Source organism: Melospiza melodia, chromosome 4 (assembly GCF_035770615.1).
Source record: "Melospiza melodia melodia isolate bMelMel2 chromosome 4, bMelMel2.pri, whole genome shotgun sequence".
Taxonomy (NCBI): domain Eukaryota; kingdom Metazoa; phylum Chordata; class Aves; order Passeriformes; family Passerellidae; genus Melospiza; species Melospiza melodia.
This window is the reverse complement of record NC_086197.1, coordinates 56,223,963-56,243,727: the sequence shown is the minus strand read 5'-3', so window position 1 is coordinate 56,243,727 and position 19,765 is coordinate 56,223,963. Positions and strand designations below refer to the sequence as shown.

Here is a 19,765-nt window from a genome sequence, read left to right as displayed (position 1 = left end):
TAGGCAGAAGGAGGAAAAACTGGCTCTTGCCACAGTTCCCTAATGGAGAAGTTGATGACATAATTGCTTCAACTTAAAATACAGAGTCAATATATTTACACAACAAAGCTGTAATACAATTCTAGGTCAAACTAAAAGCTATGGTTCATAGAGTAAAATGAAATTCCAGACACATAAGTATCGTATCTTCCAAAGGAACTCAGGCAGTGAACCAGCCTACAAACTCCCTGTTACCAGCACTGAAGCATGAACAGGGAACAACTCTTCGTTGCCCAGTGAAGTGCCCACTGTCACACTGGACAATTAAATAATTGATAATCAAAACAAATATGGCTTCTTTGTCCTTAAAACTTCTGCAAGCTGATAATGTATTCTTCTCATCTGGAAACAGACACTTCAGTCACAAATAACCAATAGCCTTTGGTCCTGTTACACTGATAGCTAAAATTAACTCCTTACGCAAGCCTGTGGATTCCATCCGCGAAGCTGTGTTTACTGTATCTCCAAACAAACAGTAACGAGGCATTTTTATTCCAACCACACCAGCCGCACACGGACCTGCAAATGGCATGCAGAGAGGTAAAAAGGGTGAATCAAGAGACTTGATTTATTCGGCAGGTGTCTCATTGCTGCAAAGCACTGCAATGCCTGGGGGAACTCTGCATTCCTCACCAATGGCAGTACTTTCTACCTCATTTCCCACAGTATCTTGTGGTCTCCCACTACAAACCAAGCCTAGCTCTGTTATTCTTGCATAATATAATAATATGATAAAAAGTACACAGCTGCACAGTGTTAATTGTATTTAAGTAGAATTTCTGTGCAGAAAAAAAGAAGTACATTTATTAACTGTCATGTTTGGAAGCAAGAGAAAAATAGAATAAGCTTTATTTTGCAAGGGTGAATAGTAGTGCCTCAAGAGGCTTCCCAGTGCCTCAGTCACTTTCTCTGATGTGTTCCTCCCCTGGCAGTTGGTGTTGAAGTGGTTGAGGAATTTCCCAAAGTTGTTGTGCTATCTGGAGTTCCCCTTTGACAAAAAGTATTTTTATAGATAAATTAAAACATTAAGTCCCACACAGACTCAAAAAAAGTTTTGCTCCAAAAGCACAAAATACAGGCTTTCATCTTTTGCCTAGATAAGCATAGCTGGCCATGACTGATCTCCCCTTCAGTCAGAGAGAAATAATCTGTGAAGGCTATTTGATACAACTGGTTTAATCACACCAGGAACAGTGGCTGTTGCTCATGCTAGCTACTGACTTAGGCTGTGAATTAATGGCTATGAGCTATTTCACTGCAGCAGGAGCAAAAGAGTGACTTATTTACTCTTGTTACTCTTCCTCTATAAACATTTTTTCAACCTGATTCTTCATGAGGAGTGCTGTGGTATCAGCACTGTGTATGGTGTATTACCCGATCTTGTATGGGTGTTAATTCTGTGCAAAACCAGACAATTACAGCATTACTGTGTACCAGAGTGAATTCCAATGCGAATCCAAACAGGCAGCCCTGGCAGATGTCTCAGTTCAAAAGATCCCATGAAGCTGAGGATGTCCAGAGCCATCATGGAGATGTCCACAGCGTGCCGGTTGCCGTTCCTGTTCGGTAAACCACTTACCACCATGTAAGCATCACCAATGGTCTCCACCTGTGGAAATAAAATCAGAACTCACTATTTCCAGACATAGAAGAGTACATCTTTATTTAAAAGCAGAAAGATTTTATCAGATCCTCTTGATCATGACTAAACATGTCTTCCCCTGAGAACAGGATTTTTTTAGTTTAAGGTAGCTGACATCATTTGGGTATATAAGTGTTTATGACTATATCCAGCATTCCAATTAATGAATGTCTGACCACCTACTGTAGGAAATTTGGTATAAGTAGGCACACTGAAAGCATATTTAAATGAAGTAATCATTTGAATATGACCTGTTTTTCTTTCTTTTGCTTTGCTTAGAAGACAGATTCCCAAATCTACCACATCATGCAATTTGATTTGTGTGTCCACTGGTTGTAAATTAGCAGAAGTACAGAGCTAATTACCTTGTAAACATCATGATGGTCAAGAATGTGGTCAAAGTTCTTGTAGATATCGTTGAGCATATCTACCACCTCCATAGGGGTGCTATATTTGCAGAGCGTGGTGAAGCCAACAATGTCACTGAAGTAGATGGTGACTTCTTCAAACAGCTCTGGCTCTACCAGGCCAGTCTCCTTCAAAGACTTTACCACTGGCCTGTGGAAATAAAAGAAGGCAGGAACACAGATGACTAGGGTTCACTATTAAAGGTATTTTTTAATGCAACCTAATTGCAGTATTGCTTTCTGTGTAGGAAACATTAAATAGTTTGCTGAAAACTGCCATTGTAATCACATTTTAGATGCCCATAATGCCTTTCAGCCAGGGACCTCAAAGCACTTACTAATGGTAATTAATGCACTACAGACTTTCAACATCCAGTCATGAGGAAACTGAGACCCAGGCAACTGAGCTTCTTGGTTAAGGTCAGAAACAGGGATATTGAGTCAAATTTAAAACTGAAATTCTGAACTTCCTGATATGTAGACTACATTCTACCCATACAATAAGTAAGAACAGACATATTTTTCTGTTTTCCCAGCACAGAAGTAATTTCATTATAATAATTACATCAACTCATCCTGATTTCAGAAGAGATATCTTAGTCTGGTAATTTATGGAAGAAAAATTCAATACCATGATAGTCAATGTCTATTCAAGAGGGACCTTCTTTTTTTTGCAATTCTAAATCCAGGGAAATATCTGTTCCTAGTGGTGATACAAGAAGAGAAGAACTGAAAGAGACCCAGAAAATTATAGGTTTTGCACAGTGCTGTGTTCCATCTACAATGAAATGGTAGCAGACTGATAGGAACAACAGAGAGTGGAAGGAGACATGAATTCCTTGTTGAACTATCTATACAGTCAGATCGTTTTTGATTTCCCCCAAAACTGTATTCAACACACACTTTTTTTTTACTTTTCTTTTTGCTGATGAGTCATAAAATCAATAACTTGACTACTGAAATACCCTTTAAACTAGTAATGACATACCAAGATAGTTTTACTATTCCAAATGTGCGCAATACCAAAATTACTGGTATTGCCAATATTAGAATGTCAATAACACTTATCCTATAGCATATTCCAAAGAATCCATCTAACCCAGTATGGCCCAGCCAATCTCAGCCCCTCTCTTGCATTGCTAAACCCCAGCCTGAAGCTGGACTCCACTCAGTGCTCTTCAGCTGAAGACACTCCTTCTAACTGGCAGAGCAGAGCTCTGTGATGTGGGGTCACTGTAGACCTGTGTTCCCTGGAAGGCAGTGAAAGAGAGGCTAGGGCTGGAAAGGGGGATCCCGTGCATGAAGAAATGTTGAGCAAGATAATGGGTCCCAATACCATCTTGGCATGAAACTCTACCATAGAGTGGAGAGCTCAGGGACAGCTGCTTCTTCTTTCTTTTCTCTCAGGATTAGATTAGATGGGAAGAAAATAGAACATAAACATTAATCCCATCCGCTACTCTGCAATAATCATATGTATGTAAATAAAATGCCAGCAAAAATCCTCCTGGCCAGTTACCTTGGAAGTAACATGAAATTAAGCCTGTCTGCTCTGTCTCTCTCCGCTTTGTACAGCTCTGTCCTTTCCTCCACCAGGTGTTCCAAGTTCCGGGAGTACAGCTGTAGACGCCGGATCAGGGTATCCATGTAGCTTTCATTGGTCTGGCCATGGAAATTACTGCAAATAACAGAATTACACAGGAGTCAAGAAGAAAGACTGATAGATGGACATTGTTGAGAGCAGTTAAAAGGAGGCCAAAAAGCAGCAGCAGACAACTTCTCCGGTGTTTGACTTCCCTGTAGTTAGAGTGCAAAGTGCCTCAAGTGTGTCATTCTTTTGTTTGCTTGGAGGCCTTATGTAGATGAATTGAAAGTCTATAATCCACACTTGTCAGTTGGAGCTGGTAATTCTTAAAGCACCCTTCAATCACCTAACCCTGCTAATATATTATCTATTCCAGATTACCTTAGGTAACCCAGGAACATTCATTTATAAAAAGTAATTGGGAAGCTCAGATTCTGATAGGAAGCTAAAAATAGTAGGTAGAAAACTGCACATAATGTTTAGATGGGGACTGCAGCAGAAGAATTTAGACAATTTGGGGCTGTCTGTTTAGAAGAACAAAGAATACAGTGGAACAATGAACAGCCCCAGGGCTAATTTTACTCACAAAATCCTGCAGACTCAAGCATACTAACACGTGGACACAGAAGTGTGGTAACATGAGCCACTCAAACCCATGTTTGTCTGGGCAGCCTGCACTCACCAAAGCCATCTGAAAGTAATTGGTACCAGACTGACTGGAAGAGTCAGATTAGTATTGTATCCAACAGGACTTCAAAATCACTCTTACTTCAAACAAATTTTGTATCAGGGATTCATCATCTTAGACCCACCCATATTGCATGTGACAAGAGGTAACCTCTTTGCTTTTGTAGGATGAAGGCTTAGGAGCTGAACCAGGAGACCTTTATATTCAGCTGCAGAAAGTTTATTCAGCTGATACATTGCTATGCATAGTACAGCTGTCCTGCCCATGTAAAATGTAAAATGGTGCTGTTGGGGTTTGTTGACTGGGAGAGCCTTAAAAACTGGAAGCAATGTCCCAGGAGAAGTGATTAAAAGCTCATGGTTTGGTCATTGAAATAATTAATTCAGACCAATGTTCTGCAGGAACAATGCAGCATTGTCCAGGTGGAAGGCCTGTGTAACCCCACTGGGTTTATCCAGCTGTCAGCCTTATTATTTCCCCACAAAGCTCTGTACCACCAAAGCCCTGTAATTAATACTTGTGTGTTACAACTCAACATTTCTAGTCAGCTTAATTTGGAACCATCCAAACTTTCAAATCATCATTCAAACATCTATGTGCATTCATTTACCAAAACTTAAATTACATGAGTCACTATCCAACTCTTGACTTGAGATAAGGACAGAATTACTTGATTGGTAAAAATCCCTAACTATCCAGCTTGCTACTTTCATAATGTACCAATCTGAAGTATGGTGATCACCTCACCCTTACTCAACTAGGAAATTGTACACAGGTGTATGCATACATAACATATACACATGCTCACCTACTTTTCTGCCAAAGAATAGAAGAGAACCTAAATGAAGGCATTAAGGGTTTTCACTGACTGAATCATAATCATATCAATTTACACACTTTAAAATATGAGCTTTCTAATAGAAGAGGAGTTTGGAGCATCTTACAAAAAGCCCCTGCTACTCACCTGAATATTTTAGCCAGAGTACTCTCAATTTTCTTAAAGTCAGGCCTTTTCTCTGGATCTTCCTCCCAGCAGTTCTCCACTAGTGTATATACCTTCAAACAAAAATTTAAGGAAAAGTCTACCTGAGTAATGGATATTGACAGAGTAGTGCTAAACAGCACTAGTTCATTATGGAATTTCTGGTTATTCTTGACTAGCAACATATTAAATTGTGTGACTAACTGTCTTGAACCTATGGTTAGAACACTCATTGCAGGCATCTCAACTCTGTGATGACTACTGACATGATCTTAACTCAAATTTGCAATATACAAATGAAAGGCAAGTGAATGGATCCAGTCTTGTAGACTGGTGTCAGACACAGTTACTGACATGGTGGTAAATGCTGTGGTAATTTCTAATATCCCATGTTTGGGATTTTTCTGAAACTGGTGATTCAGCCAAAAAGAATGAGGCTGATTGATGAATATGTGAATATCTACAACACAGACATTTTCATCCACGCAAGAAGGCATAGGGACTACACCAGTGAAAAGAGGTATACTTGAGGTGTAATTCATCCCATCTCAAAGATACCTAAAATAGGTCAGAAGAGTGAGAGCATAAATGTCTATTTGTTTCCAGTGAAATAATTTCCATTACTCGTATTCCACATTGCTGCTAACAACTATAGAATGCAATTTCTTCTGACAAGTTAGGGCCTTTGGAATAAAAAGCATAGCTTCCACCTTCCCATGATCATAGGCTTTAGTTTGGCCAGGGCTTCCACTCTTCACCCAGAAAATGGCTTTGTTAATTATTAGCTTACTTCTGCCTGTCTTTCTCCCACTGTTTCCAAGGTCAGGTCTGGTCGGAAAGGCTTTGCTCCTTTGCAGTTCTCCACTCTGTAAAGTTTCTCTAGTACACAAAAAATATCAAAGTTTTAAACAAAAAAACATAAAAAGGACATTGTCATTGTCTATAGCAGTCTATGATGTTACAAGGTACTGTACAAACAGAACTCTTGAGCACAGTTCCCTCATTTTGATGTGAATTTCAACTTTGAAGCTTTTCTAAATATATGGCACAAGACCAAAAAAGGTTGGCTTGAAGGTCCCTGAAAGCAAAACAAATAGAAATGTACATGAGTATTTACTGGTCACAGTAGACACTGTGGTTATGGCATCTTCCCAAATGAATGTTGGGCATTATTAGTGTGCTTCTCAGCATGAAGTATAATTATAGTCAAAAACAATGAGAAAAGCCCATTGCAACTTGATCAAAAGTGTGGAGACATACGCTGCTCATTAGAGCAGTTCAAATCATCCTGCACATGCTTAACTTCCTTAAAACTAAGCTATTCATATAAATGGGTTAAAAGCATTGCATTTGTTAACTCATTTGTACTCCTAGTCATAAAACCCATTCTATGAAAGTTATTTGGACTCTGAACACATCAAAATCAGGCTGCATTTGCACAACTCAATTTAAGCACAGTAAGAGAGAGCTAAAGCAAAAACATCTTCCTTTGTCTTTTTCCTGCAAACTTCAAGAATTCCAGGGAAAGGAAGGTATTTAAAAAAGAGAAGTAATTTTTAACCTCTGGAGTTAAGGGAAATTAAAAAGGATTTGTGAATCAGAACAGATAATTTATATTAATAATGTCTGATTATATTTTGGATACAATTTTACTGAAGGAAGCATATAATGACATGAGGAAGATCTATAATTGCACTGGTCTAGGGCAGCTACAGATGCCTAAACATGCCAATGTGCATGATCACATCAAAATGATACAGCAGCTTCTGCCTTTTTGGTACAGAAATTACAGACTAGAGAAGGAGCAGGAAACTTGAGTCTCCCAAATGCTATAGAGGGGAGAAACTGCTGAGAAGTCTTCTGTGGGCTAAGAGACAAGAAAGTCTATGTAGGGCTCATGTTGCAGAAGGAATGTGCTGGCTTTCCATGCTTGGACACACACCTGAGAGAGGAAGTAACAGTACCTATTAGCAACACTGCAATTACTCAGAAAGTAGTGGACAAGAAAGGCAGCTTGAATTGAGCATTGGTACGTGGCAAGACTTCACAGTCTTGAGCAGTGAATGAGGTGTTTCTGAGAAGAGTGGAGTAACCAGATGGGGAACAGCTTCTTGCAGAGGTGTCAGTGAAAAGGACTATGACCTACTTCTACACATTAGAAATCCAGTTCTGTATACCTGTAATGGGACTTCTTCTCTCTCATTAGCAGCAATATTATTCTACATTAAGTTGATTGATACATATTTTCATGTTGAGAAAATTGGCTCACAGACTAACTGAGAGTTTAATTTTGCGAAGTTGGTGGATGGAGCTCAGGTATGGGGTTTTTTAAAATAAGTCTTTTAAAGTCTGAACACAATCTTTGCTAGTGCCATTTAAGCCTGCAGAAGCAGTTATATCAGTTATCCTGAAATATTAATATAATGTCTTTTAATTTGCAGAGACTAACTTCTGATAGCCTAGACATTGAAAGAGTTTCTCTTGTGACTTAAAAACCAAATGAATCTAACATACAACAGGGACATTTCTTCGTCCACTACCACTGAATCTAATTTGGTACTTTTCCCCCTCTTTTTATCTTGGACATTTGTAAATTATTGGTCACCCCAAGTTTAAGCTACTGTCTTCCAAAGTTAGATGACGCCACAAGCAAAATGCAGAAGTGTTTGAATAAGTTGGTTCACTGTCTTGCTCATCTTGGCTAATGAATGAATCAGGCATTTAAATGAGGAGCCACTTCAGCAATATGTAATAAAACGAATTCCTTTCTGTTACATGAAATTTGATGAACTGATGAACATATTTTACTCAACTTGCATAAACAAAAGTCAAGAATAATACCAGAAGCCATTCAACCAGCAATGTGTATCTTAAACATCTAATAATGCTTTTATAGAAAAAAGATTTTGTGGAGAAAACAATCTCCTTGGTGAATGGAAAATGTAAAATTTCATCTGAAATTTACAAAGCAGATTATTTTTTAAGTTACAGTGGACCCAGATTTAGCAAACAGATTTCACGTCTAGTAAATTTCTTGTTGTTTTACCTCACATGCTAATATGTAACCATCTCCAGCAACATCACTTAGGTGCTGTTAGGTACCTAGCTTAGGTGCTACAAAATCTTTAAATTCCATGGATTGCCCTCTTGCTGTTTGAAAGGGACAGTCTTTCCAAAGAGACAGAATACAGCATTAAGATACAGGTCAAAGATAAAACAAAGAACCAGGTTCTGGCTGTGTTAGCCAGGGTCAAAAACAGAGCAGTGAGGATGCCACCACATCTCAGAAAAGCAAAGAAACACTATGTCTGAGGCTAACTTAATACCATTAACACAACACAGAAAGATTGCAAATGCTCAACAAGCCATTAAAAGAATGTAGTTTGCTATAGATTTGCTTCACAAGTCAAAATGAGCAAGGCAGGGCATTGCACTTTCTCCATGTTGGCAATATTTGTAAAATTCTTGCATTCGTAAGGATTGTGCCTGCCTATTCCTAAGAAATAGGAATAGAAAGGCCTTATTTTCTCTACCTTTCATTAAGCATGGAATCCTGAACAGTTTGTTTTCAGGAGAACAGATATTTCTGATCTCCATTAGATCTACATTTCTATTATAGAGTTGGTGATGTCAAAAACTGTGTTTCCCCAAACATGAACACAGATTTGTGGTAGTGTAGGATGATGAACGTGCCCCAGAAATTATTCTCAAAAGTGACTCAGTAAAAGGGCTATTAGGTTGTTGAGCTGCTGCTCTAGGTGTTTTAACAAATGTGAGGCGGATCTAACAGAATGACTCAGAGGTAAAGGCTATGTCTAAATTTGTTGTTAGTAACTGTTGTTAGTCACTAGGAAAATCCCAAACCCACACATGTTTCTCTGTCAGTTTTAGTACATAATAATGCCTGGATTCTGGGAATTGGGATTGACTGGGCCGGATAGGGGTGGATATTGTCCCGGTTTTAGCTAGGCTAGTTAATTTCTTCTCAGAAACTGTCAGCATGTTGTGTTTTGATTTTGGAATAAGAATGGTAACACACTGATGTTTTGGTATTTTGCTAAGCTGTATTTATCCTAAACCAAGGACTTTTTTTTAAACTTGTTTTAGGTCCCCTGCCAGTGAGAGGCTACTTTATTTTTGATTATTTAACTGTTCTTATCTCAACCTGTAACTTTTACTTTGATTCTCCTCCTCATTCCACCAGGGGGAAGGACGGTAGAGAGGGGAGGTTGAGCAAGTGGCTGCATGTTGCTTAATTCCCAGCTGGGCTTAAAACCACAACAGCTACTCAAAAACAATGTCCCAAAATGCACAATACAGGGTTTAATAGATGCACTACAGGAGGAGATGATTTTTCTGACAGAAGTTAAATTGCTAAAGTTAATTATAACCAGCTTGAATGAAGTCTGAATTGCCAGTTTTTAAATGCCAACTGTTCTTGTGTCATGCAGCTGAGTTTTTGTTTTTCTGTGTTGACAATGCTGATTTATGCTGCCTAAAATAAATGGCATATTACATGTTGTTTCTAAGTCAAAATAGAAAAATCTTTGTGCTTTAAATGTTACAGTAAGTCTGGACAGCATTGTATAATGTTAACTTCCGTAATGCTGGGCTCCAGGTGAGAAGGAAAAGAAAGGGCAAGAAAACTCAATGCAAACTTTAGTTACAGAAGAAGGGACACTTGTGCCCAGAGTGAGATCCTTCAAACAGGCTCTTCATTCACCACAGAGAAAGGAGCAGCTGTTCAAGCAGTTATCAGAGACAGTGCCTTTCACAAAACATGGAGAATGGACCAGCTACAGCTACAACCATCCCAGAAGGCTGCAATAGACGGGAAACCAGTGGAATTACCTCTGTTGTCCCACCAGTGTTTGGTGTAGAAGGTCTCTCTGCGTAGGATGATTTCTTGGGCAATGATCCCATAGCTGTACACATCACCCTTCTGAGATGCATCAGCATGCCGGAGATGCTCAGGAGCTGTCCACAGGTCTGAAGATACAGATGTCAATGCAGGATGATGCAAAGGGGAAAGGAGAGAAGCAATTGCAAAAAAGGGTGATCCTTCTCAGACCATCCACTGGCTATAATGATATTTCCTTTTACTATTTTCATATCCAATCCAGAGCCCACTGGTATTTTGGATTTCCTACTTTAGCACTTTTCTTGAGAAGCTGACATCAATTCAGGTTAGATAAAACTCGGATGTAGTTTTCAATTTTCTGGGATTTGCTGACCCTGCTACTTTCCACTGTAGATGCAGACTCTTACACCTTCAGAAAAGTTATGTTTATTGGCAATGAACTTGCTCTTCTTAGCTATGTGTCAAAGGCTTCTTAGAAGTAGCCTATGTATCTGGATAAGACCAAGGAGTGCCAGTGCTATAATAAAAATACTCTGAGCCGTAAATTATTGAGCTAGGAGGTGCAAGGAGTTTTTATACACAGTGTCTGATAAAAAGGCAGCAATATTTCCCAATGACCTTGATATCATGAAGCTATTGAAATAATTTTCAAGTGCTTTTGAGTCTGGCATAATATTACCTGCTCATAACTACTTGCCTTCTACAGAAATTATTAATCTGTATTTCTAGTGCAATGAGCACCGCTGTACCTCAAAACCAGAATGCTGCCATGGTACAACAGCTGTGACATGCTGGTGACATAACAGAGACCTGAACACAGTGACCATGAAGACAGTGTTATGATATTAGGCTGTAACATCCAACCACAATAAATCTGTGGATCTCTTGTGAAACACTGAGTTTTCATCAAGGACATAGACTGAGTAGCCAGAAATTTTGAGTCTGTTTACAAGCAATAAAAGAAGATAAATACATTACAATGTAATACTAATACTAATACTAATAATAAAAATTTAAAAATTAAAATTTTAAAATGAAGAAATAATAGAACATTTATGTTCAGTGAACTTTTCTTAGTCCTTTTTAATGTTCTTATTGCTACTCTTGAGTACGTTTGTGTCTAAATGTAAAAATTTTCTGCAAACCTGTTGCAACCAGTTTCTTTTCAGGTCATATGTTGCAGTTGCAGCACAGTGCTGTGTTTATTATATCTCAAGCTCTACTCTGCATACTCATATGACATAATTTCAGATGGGCTCATCTTTTCACTCCAGATCAAGTAAGAAGGAAAAGATGAGTAGAAATGAGTGTTCTATTTTACAGAAATATTCTATGAATGTGAGGTGAATAGAAAATGAAGAGAAAAGCTATTAATATTATTTCAATCTGGCTGAGCATATATTATGAGATTCCTAACTAAGGAATAAGAAACAGAGTTATCATCAGATATCAATACAGATTTTTTCAAGGATTATCAGAGTCATGTCTGTTACTGTTTAAATGATACCACAGAGCACTGTGGTAACACATGTATCTAGTCAATTACAAGATTTATGGTAAATTAACTCTTTTTTTTTTCTTCACACAGTTTCAGTACTACTGCTGAAAAGAGCTGTTTGCATGAAGGACTTGGATACTGAAAATGTTTCTCACATCTCAATCACAGGTGAAATCTCTGTTTTCTAAACTAAAAGCTGAATATTCATCTTTCCTTGTTCTCACACTGTCTGCTAGTAATTCTTCCATTGTGCTATTCAAGTTAAAAACATATAATGGCTGCTATAATATGAATCAAAGTTGCATTGTTTTCTACTGTGTACAAGACGTAATTAGACCCTACTGGTTATGAAGATGAGAAAATTCCACTGGGTTGGAAACTGTGAAGGAGAGTCCAGACAGGCATTTTTTTTTACCTTTCCTTGGAGGCAGAATTGAATTACAGCCAAAATCAGTGATCTTCACTACCATGCGATTGTCTACTACACAGTTTGTGGATTTGAGTCGACCATGGACTTCAGTTTTGCTTGAGTGCAGATAAGACATTCCCTGTGGTTGAGAATAAAAGAGAAAGAAAGCATAACTACATGTGGGACACTCAGATGTTACCAGACTCAACAAGAATGTGAATATTAGCATAGTATCTGTGCAAGTAATTAGATGGACTTCATCTGCAATGGATATGCATAAATCACAATTCCCTTTCATATTATTATTCTACAAAGGAGACTTTCCAAGGTCTTAGGAACAGTCAGTATTGAGAAATGGGTCATGGGAGGCCATTCTTACTCTTAGTTAACAACAATCTGACATACCATCTTCGTTTTCTCAATATTAGAGCACACATAATTAAGGAAATGTATTTCCTCCCACAAAAGTTTTAATTTCACTTACAATAAATGTCTTTGGGTAAATTTAATATAGATTTCTTGGAATGTCACACAAAAAGTGCTTCCAACTACACATTCATCCAAGAGACACAAGAAGTGTGAGAGGAATTGCTTCTTATGTCTGTATTTTCTTTGAAGATCACTATACACCAGAAATGTTTTCTGAAACATTGCAGCAGATCCTGTAATTGCAAAACAGAGGGCTCCAGAGCAGTCAATGCAAAGAGTGTCAGATGATGCACTAGGGCTTAGATCAGACAGAGGTTTGGACTAGACAGACATAAAGGTCTCTGCTGACCTGTTTACGGTTTTCTCTGTACAAGGCAATACACAGCAGTTATCCATGAGCTAAACCTGAAGCGAGCATGAGGCCTGGCCAGTACAGTTTCATCTTTATCTCCTGAGATTCAGACTCCTGACTCACAACACACAGAGGCATACAGAGGTGTGTAGCTCGCCCCTTTTTACTCATTGCCTCTAAATTATCTGATCTAGCCTAAGACATTCAAATATGGTGCAATCCATGAGAAGGGGCTAGCACTGAGGCACAGCAGTGGGTGTCAACTGAAGAAGGGAGCAGGTATGCTAATTTGTACCCTCTTGCTATTATTTATTCTGTTCCATTTCACTCTCCTGAACGACTTAAACTCACACCAACTTATAACCTACTGCTGGTTGTTCTTCTTCCTATAGCCCTCATTTCTTCGTGCTCAGTATATGAAGTGCAATCTCTATCCTGTGGAAGTCAGAACAGGTATGTTATATCTGTTCAGTTTCTTCTCTGAATGATCTTCCACTTAGGCTCCTACATGTATAGCTCATCTTTTTCTATAACTGGTAGAATCCCATCAGGGTTACATGGCTCATGTGGTCATGATACACTGTATGACATGCTGGGTCTTCTTTTCAAAGAAGTCCTTACCTTCTTTTCAAATACTGGGTTATTCCTAATTGGGAATGGATCAGCAAATGCTACAAGAGATCACTGAGATACAAGCTGAGTTTTGGGCAGAGTAGATGTACGTTTGAGACACAAGCTGCCTGCAAAAGATGCAATCTCTGGAGAATGTTGTTGGACTGGTTATCCTGGATCTATCTAGACCATGCCAAATTTACAGAGATTGTGTGCACACTATACCCAAGGAACACATTTCTTGATTAAGCAGCTTTTCGCATGCAGCCCTGATGACACTACCCGGGATGTTTTGCGTGCTTTAGGCCCTTTTCCCTCCAGCAACGCCTTCTTCCAGCTCCTGCTTTCATTAGCCACAAAATATTTCCATTACTGCAGCAGAATTCCCAATTAGTATCAGCATCAAATGACAGGCAAAGGTAATTTAGATTTCCTTACCCCAAGGCTTTCTTGTTAACAACTTCTGGAGGCAAAGGTCTTGTAAATGTCCCTGATAAAATTTTCCTCTTTCCTCCCCACTAACATATGCACCTACCTGAAAACACAGAACCTATTAAAAACCCACAATGTGATTTTCAAAATTTAAAATGGCTTTCAGTACAATAGTTCCAAATATTTGAGCATTCTTGTAACCTTTGCTCCGGAGCTCTGAAGCTTTAGTTCTGACTGACAAACCTTTTCCTGGCATAATGCAAGAATATTACAACCCCTTGCACAATATCCTGCAGCAGCCACTTATTTAATAAATAGTATTGCAACAACAGTGTATGCACTAATAACTACAAGGCTTGATTACTGCAATTCCCTCTCAGCAGACCTTTCATCAGAGCTCTTTGGGCACATGGCCAAATCCACGTAGTTATAAGGTGGTCCCATCAATCCAAGAGGCAGATACAATAGCAAGAAAGAAAGAAAAAATGGAGGGGGGAAAGTAAACTGAATAGATTTAGGACTTCCTCTTTGGCCCCATCACCTTTTCTATTGAATTAGAGACTGCTTCAAGAATAGTCATCACTTGGCTGTTTGCTCCAGGGAATACAGAAGACCCAACCTTTGTTCAGAAACAGATGCAGCAGCTTCTCAAGCAAGCATAGTACAAGGACTGTTTGGGCCATGGTAAAAGCAGAGTGAATGAAAGTGGTGGTGTGGAGAGGGAGAAGCATCTCAAAAGGAAGGCAAAGGAACACCAGGTCATAAGTATTTTAATAGCCTGGAGAGCTGCAGCTGGACTTGAAAAGGACAGATACTGAGATGAGAGGAACTGGAGTTGAGAGGGCATGAAATTACTTCTTTAAAAAGAGAAGCCATTCAAGTAAATATAGATATGATGCTTGGAGGTTTAGAAGATATTGTTTGGAAAAAGCAATACTAGAATTTCATGGAAATGTGTAGGTCCCAGAAGCTTCACCATAGTATCAAGGAATAGGAGAGTTGGCAGGTCATCCAAACAACAGTAATTTTCCTGATAATCCTAGGTACATACAAGTTTTCATGAAGAGTTTGTGAACCATCTCTCCTAACACAGGTAATAATGCTCAGGAGCCATTCCACATAACAGATGCTTTGTGCCAATCCATCCTCAGGTGCCATGTCCCCTTTACCAATGGTGCAGCAAATGACTGGCTGTGCAGTCTCAGCATAATTGCAGTCATTGGGCATTTGGTCACTCCCTTCAGAGGGACTGGGATTTCTCTTTCCTCATAAACAGAGACAGTACTAATCATTATTTGCTAAGGAAACATCTGAAGGTGATCTGAGGGTGCAAAGGGTTAAAAAATACTCTGGGTTTTGAGGAGGAAGAGAAACTCCTCTGCTGCTACTTAAAATGAAACTTTAACTGAACGTAAACTGAACTTGAAAGTCATTAACAAGGCCAAGAAACTGTGACAATTTGGATTAAGTAGGCTTTAATAAAGCACAAGATTTTCAATATCTCTTTAGAACAGACACAGTGGAGTCATTCATCGTGGAGACCAAATCTGAACTGGTGCATGTAGGGAAATAGGAGGCCTGTTCAACTCAAACCAGCTATAGGAAGAGGAGAGCAGCTGAGCCCTGGCAAAAAGATCAGATTGTGGAGGGTGTTCTTTACATTATCTGTAGAGGCATAATGAATTATTATACCAGTGAATTACAAAGGGTCCTGACCTACTAGCTAAACAGTTACGAGTGTCTAATGTAGAACAGAATTTCCTTTACTGTGCATATTGATTTTTCCTACCACAAGGACCTAAAAAGCAAAGATCTGTTGAAAGCTACTGAAAACCAGCCTTGGTTTCTGTACATGACTAAATTTTTCCCTCTCCAGCTGCTTGTAATCGATAGCTGTAGTGAGAAACCAGTGTCTCGCTCTAATGAGAAAATGAGGATGGTACATGAACAGTTTGTTTAGAAAAAGTTGATCCCATCTCTGGATAGATATTAGAATAAGTCTGTGATTTGAAAAAATACAGTTTTGCTCTGTATGCTTTACCTGAGGCCACAAAGCAGTGTGTTTTGCAGAGCTTGTGACGGCAAAAGCCCTACTTAACAGAACCACTGGTCAGCAGATTGTAACCCTCTGATCTCTGGGCCACATTTCTTTGGGGTATACTTGATTTGTTTATTTATAAATAGCCCCAGGCCAGTTCTGGCCCCTATTTCCTCCTTCAGTCTGAAAGCCTGCCTCAGATAACTGTCCCCAGAGGAGAACAGACTGGAAGGGCACACAGCTCTAGGAAAGAAGACGACTTTGAGAGCTACACTCCTCAGAGGATCAGTTCTGCAAGACAGGACAGGCTGATTTACATTTACATATGACAGCACACTTACCTTGGCAATATCATACATGACAGAGATTTTAAATTCCCAGTCCATGAACGTGCCATCAGGGTAGGATATTTTATCATTTAAAACATCCTGTCAAGAGAAGAAAGGTTTTTCAGGGAAAAAGCAGAAGATGAGATATGGGTGCACAAACTGCATGCCTTTCAACCAGCAACTTTGGTTTTTATAGAAAGTACATGCACTAGAACAGAAGTTGACTCAAAAATTAGGGAATATTAAATATATATTAAGTTCAGACAGAGCTAGAAAAGTGGGGACTACAGAAAATAAAGGTTTCTGCAATTAAAATAGGTTGCGAAATCGGTTTTCAAAACAAGTTTTTAATAACACAAAATAGCTGAGAAACAAATGGTCAAGTTGTGCAAGAGGAAGGGAGAGGATTTTCCATGTTTTGTGCTCACAGTCCATTTCCTACCAATTTACTCCTAGCCTAACAAGTTCAAAGTAAACTGTTGCTTTATCTTTGCCTGCCAGTCATTTACAGTTCTTTCAGACATGCTGACATCCATTGATAAAGGTGAACTTCCATAAGTATGCCAGTTTACCAGAAAATAACTTAGAGAACAATTATTTTGCTGCCTTGCTGTGAGTTTGTTCCAGAGACCACTGCTACTGATGACAGTCCTTGTATGATCACAGAAGCAGAGACAATATATACCCTCAGAAGAGCTGATGATTATCACTTCATGATTAGCACTGAAATAATATTGGTAGTACTAAACCAGTAATAAAGTAGTAAGTCTTTCCATATTCTTGCCAGCATCAATTTACCATTTCTTTTTATAAACAAAAAATAAGGGTTATTTTCCCTTAAAATGCAGAACTTGCCATTTTTCTCCCTTACTAATATTGAATATATTCTTTTTTTCTGTCCTTGCATACTCTGTGGTACACAAGCACATCAGCAGAGAAAACAGCTACAGATTGGAAAATTAAGAACAAGTTAAATCCTATATGCTTCCAATAGGGGACACAACACCAATGCTGGCTGTTACTGTGGCCTGGGTCTGTACTTTTCCTTGGCTCCCCCTCACCTCGTCCTCTTGCTGCTGAGAACCATCAAAGTGACACAGCAGAACCTGGGGAGGGATGGGGAGCACCAAGCAAGGGGGAGGAAACTTAGAATCAGAAACCTGCCACCTCTTGCTCAGTCCATGGCTGCTGTACGGGGGTCAAAGACAGAGAGATGGGGATTTCTTTTCTTACTTTGAAATTTGATAATTTGGGGGTAGAAGGAGACCCTTAAAATTCTTTACCCGCAAAGAACCTCTTTCGCAGTATTCAATCACCCCAAAGATCATGGTGTCTATCTTCACAGTGCCATAGAACTTGGTCAGGTTGTAATAATCAATCTGTAGGAGCTGGAGCAGAGACATTTAATCTGTTTTTAAAAGCAATCATTTTTAGTACAGAAACATAGGACATGGATATTTGTATGACATGACTTTTTATCTCAGGCCCTGATAAGATGTATGAGTTTCCCTTAAACCAGAGTGTGCTAAGGCACTGAGTGAAACACTTGAAGACATTTGTCATTCCAGAATCTTCTGGATTAGGGAGATAAGAGTGGCTGCTGTTGGGTACTGCAAGTTAATTTTAGAGCCCAATATAGTATCTATTACTGCCTCTCTATCAAACCTCCCAGCTGACCAGAATAGCCATTATGAGTGACAGAATGATGTGAATCAGTCAGTAAATGAGCAAGTAATAAAAATTTAATGATGCTGCATGATATTATGGAGTTTGTCCATTTAAATAGACAACAGTAATTTACTTTGAGGTATTTTTAGAGTTTATTGAATTCACAATATAGCAGTGTTGTGTAATAGGAAAACCATTCAAAAAAAGATGCAGTACTGCAGCCAAATTAATCTCCCATGCTGAAAGTCTGTATGTAAAAGTCAGCAGAGAGTAACTTATATTTAAAGAGCTGCACTTGGCATTCAATAATAAGATTTAACTACAACATTCCACTACTGATGAATTAGTATGATATGAGTCAAAAGAGTGCAGTGCCTTTTAGCATCAGCTATAAAAACTGATTAAGTAAGGCCATATGACAGCACATGAATTACTTCATTCATCCTCAGCTTGACTGGCACACAATTCAGACTCTGAAGTGGTGATGAGATCACATAACAAAGATAAAGTTCATCAAGCAATATCCTTTGAGGAATTCATTACCTGTCCACCTCACAAACATGCACAAGCATATGGCTATTGGAGTTGACAGCGGAAAGCAATGACTTCACTCATAGCCTCCATCCCACCCTGCTGTGTCCAGTTTCTATGTGCAACAGTTACCTTGTTCAGTTCTATTTTTTGCTTTTCTGAGAAATTTCCATCACTGTATTTGAGATCCTTTAGGATCACCACCTGAAGGAAAAATACCAGTGGGAGAAAAAAAGTCATATATTTAGTACAACAGCAATTAGTCTTTCTCTTCCAAGAAATGTCCATACAAAGAAATACTTCAGAAACACCTGCCTACTGTTTCACTGTTGGAGTTTCAGTTAATCAGCTAATAAGTACTGGAGCTATATTTTCTTCAAAGGATTTAGATCTATCAGTTGTGCAGATTTTAATATACCTCAATCAGGCAGATAGCTCTACTGAATGCAAAGAATTGCCATGTAAATGGCCTGTCCTCCATTAAGCTATTCACCTCTTTAGTAACAAAATGTATCAGATTTCTGGTCCCTGTGTTTATGCTGCTGTACTCCTGGGCTAGGGGTTCATGGAGTCTAATATTTGGCCTTCTGTCAGCAAACAAAATACATAGCAGAAGATCGGGAACAAAGGGCTTATTCCTTCCATAAGAACTAACCATTCTGCAAGGTCAGGGGAGGTGGAATGACCTCCTCCCAAAATGTGCCCTACTAAAGGTGAGGAAGGGAGCATGGACACTGCAGTCAGGTTACCTTCTTGTCATACTTGCCCTGGCGAAGTCTCTGGGTGGTGTCACGTCTCTTATCTTCATCAATCTGAGAACAAAGAAGAATAATTAACTTGCAATTATCACCTACTCCTCACTTGACAGGTCCAGAGGGATTAGTAATGTCTGTGTGTGCCACACGGAGAAGCATAAACCTCTCTCTCTAGGGAGGGTCACTACATGCCACAGAAATTGTGGGACATCCATGCCACTCCCAGGGCCTCCACCTGCTGTTTTCATGCTCTTTGGCATTATAGAGGCATAACAATGCACAGGAAATCATTTGTAACAGAGACTGGAAGTCAATACCCAGCCCATTCCCCCATCATAAAATGAGCTTTACCGATAGAAACAGGTATATTCTATTAGGGAGCAATAGATGGGGAATGATTTCTATTTCTTCAATACAGCAAGTGTGGGTTAAAATAAAAATCAAAAATCAACAGGGCCTCATCCTACCAGAGCCATAGGGTGCTGTAGTCAGAACATGTCAAAACCCC

The 19,765-nt window shown here is 39.1% G+C and overlaps 1 protein-coding gene across 2 annotated transcripts in view; it reads right to left on the bottom strand.

Annotated features, from left to right (window-relative positions):
• GUCY2C (guanylate cyclase 2C) overlaps window positions 1-19,765 on the bottom strand; it is a 44,529-nt gene that overhangs the window by 4,075 nt on the left and 20,689 nt on the right. For both annotated transcript variants that reach the window (XM_063155905.1, XM_063155906.1), the window contains exons 13-24: window positions 19,252-19,314; window positions 18,635-18,706; window positions 17,587-17,691; window positions 16,316-16,402; window positions 12,118-12,250; window positions 10,195-10,332; window positions 6,134-6,222; window positions 5,326-5,417; window positions 3,608-3,766; window positions 2,047-2,239; window positions 1,474-1,648; window positions 460-558 (exon numbers count right to left, since the gene is read on the bottom strand). In XM_063155905.1, coding sequence (XP_063011975.1) covers window positions 460-558; window positions 1,474-1,648; window positions 2,047-2,239; window positions 3,608-3,766; window positions 5,326-5,417; window positions 6,134-6,222; window positions 10,195-10,332; window positions 12,118-12,250; window positions 16,316-16,402; window positions 17,587-17,691; window positions 18,635-18,706; window positions 19,252-19,314 — 1,405 coding nt within the window. The remainder of the gene's footprint in view (window positions 1-459; window positions 559-1,473; window positions 1,649-2,046; window positions 2,240-3,607; window positions 3,767-5,325; window positions 5,418-6,133; window positions 6,223-10,194; window positions 10,333-12,117; window positions 12,251-16,315; window positions 16,403-17,586; window positions 17,692-18,634; window positions 18,707-19,251; window positions 19,315-19,765) is intronic.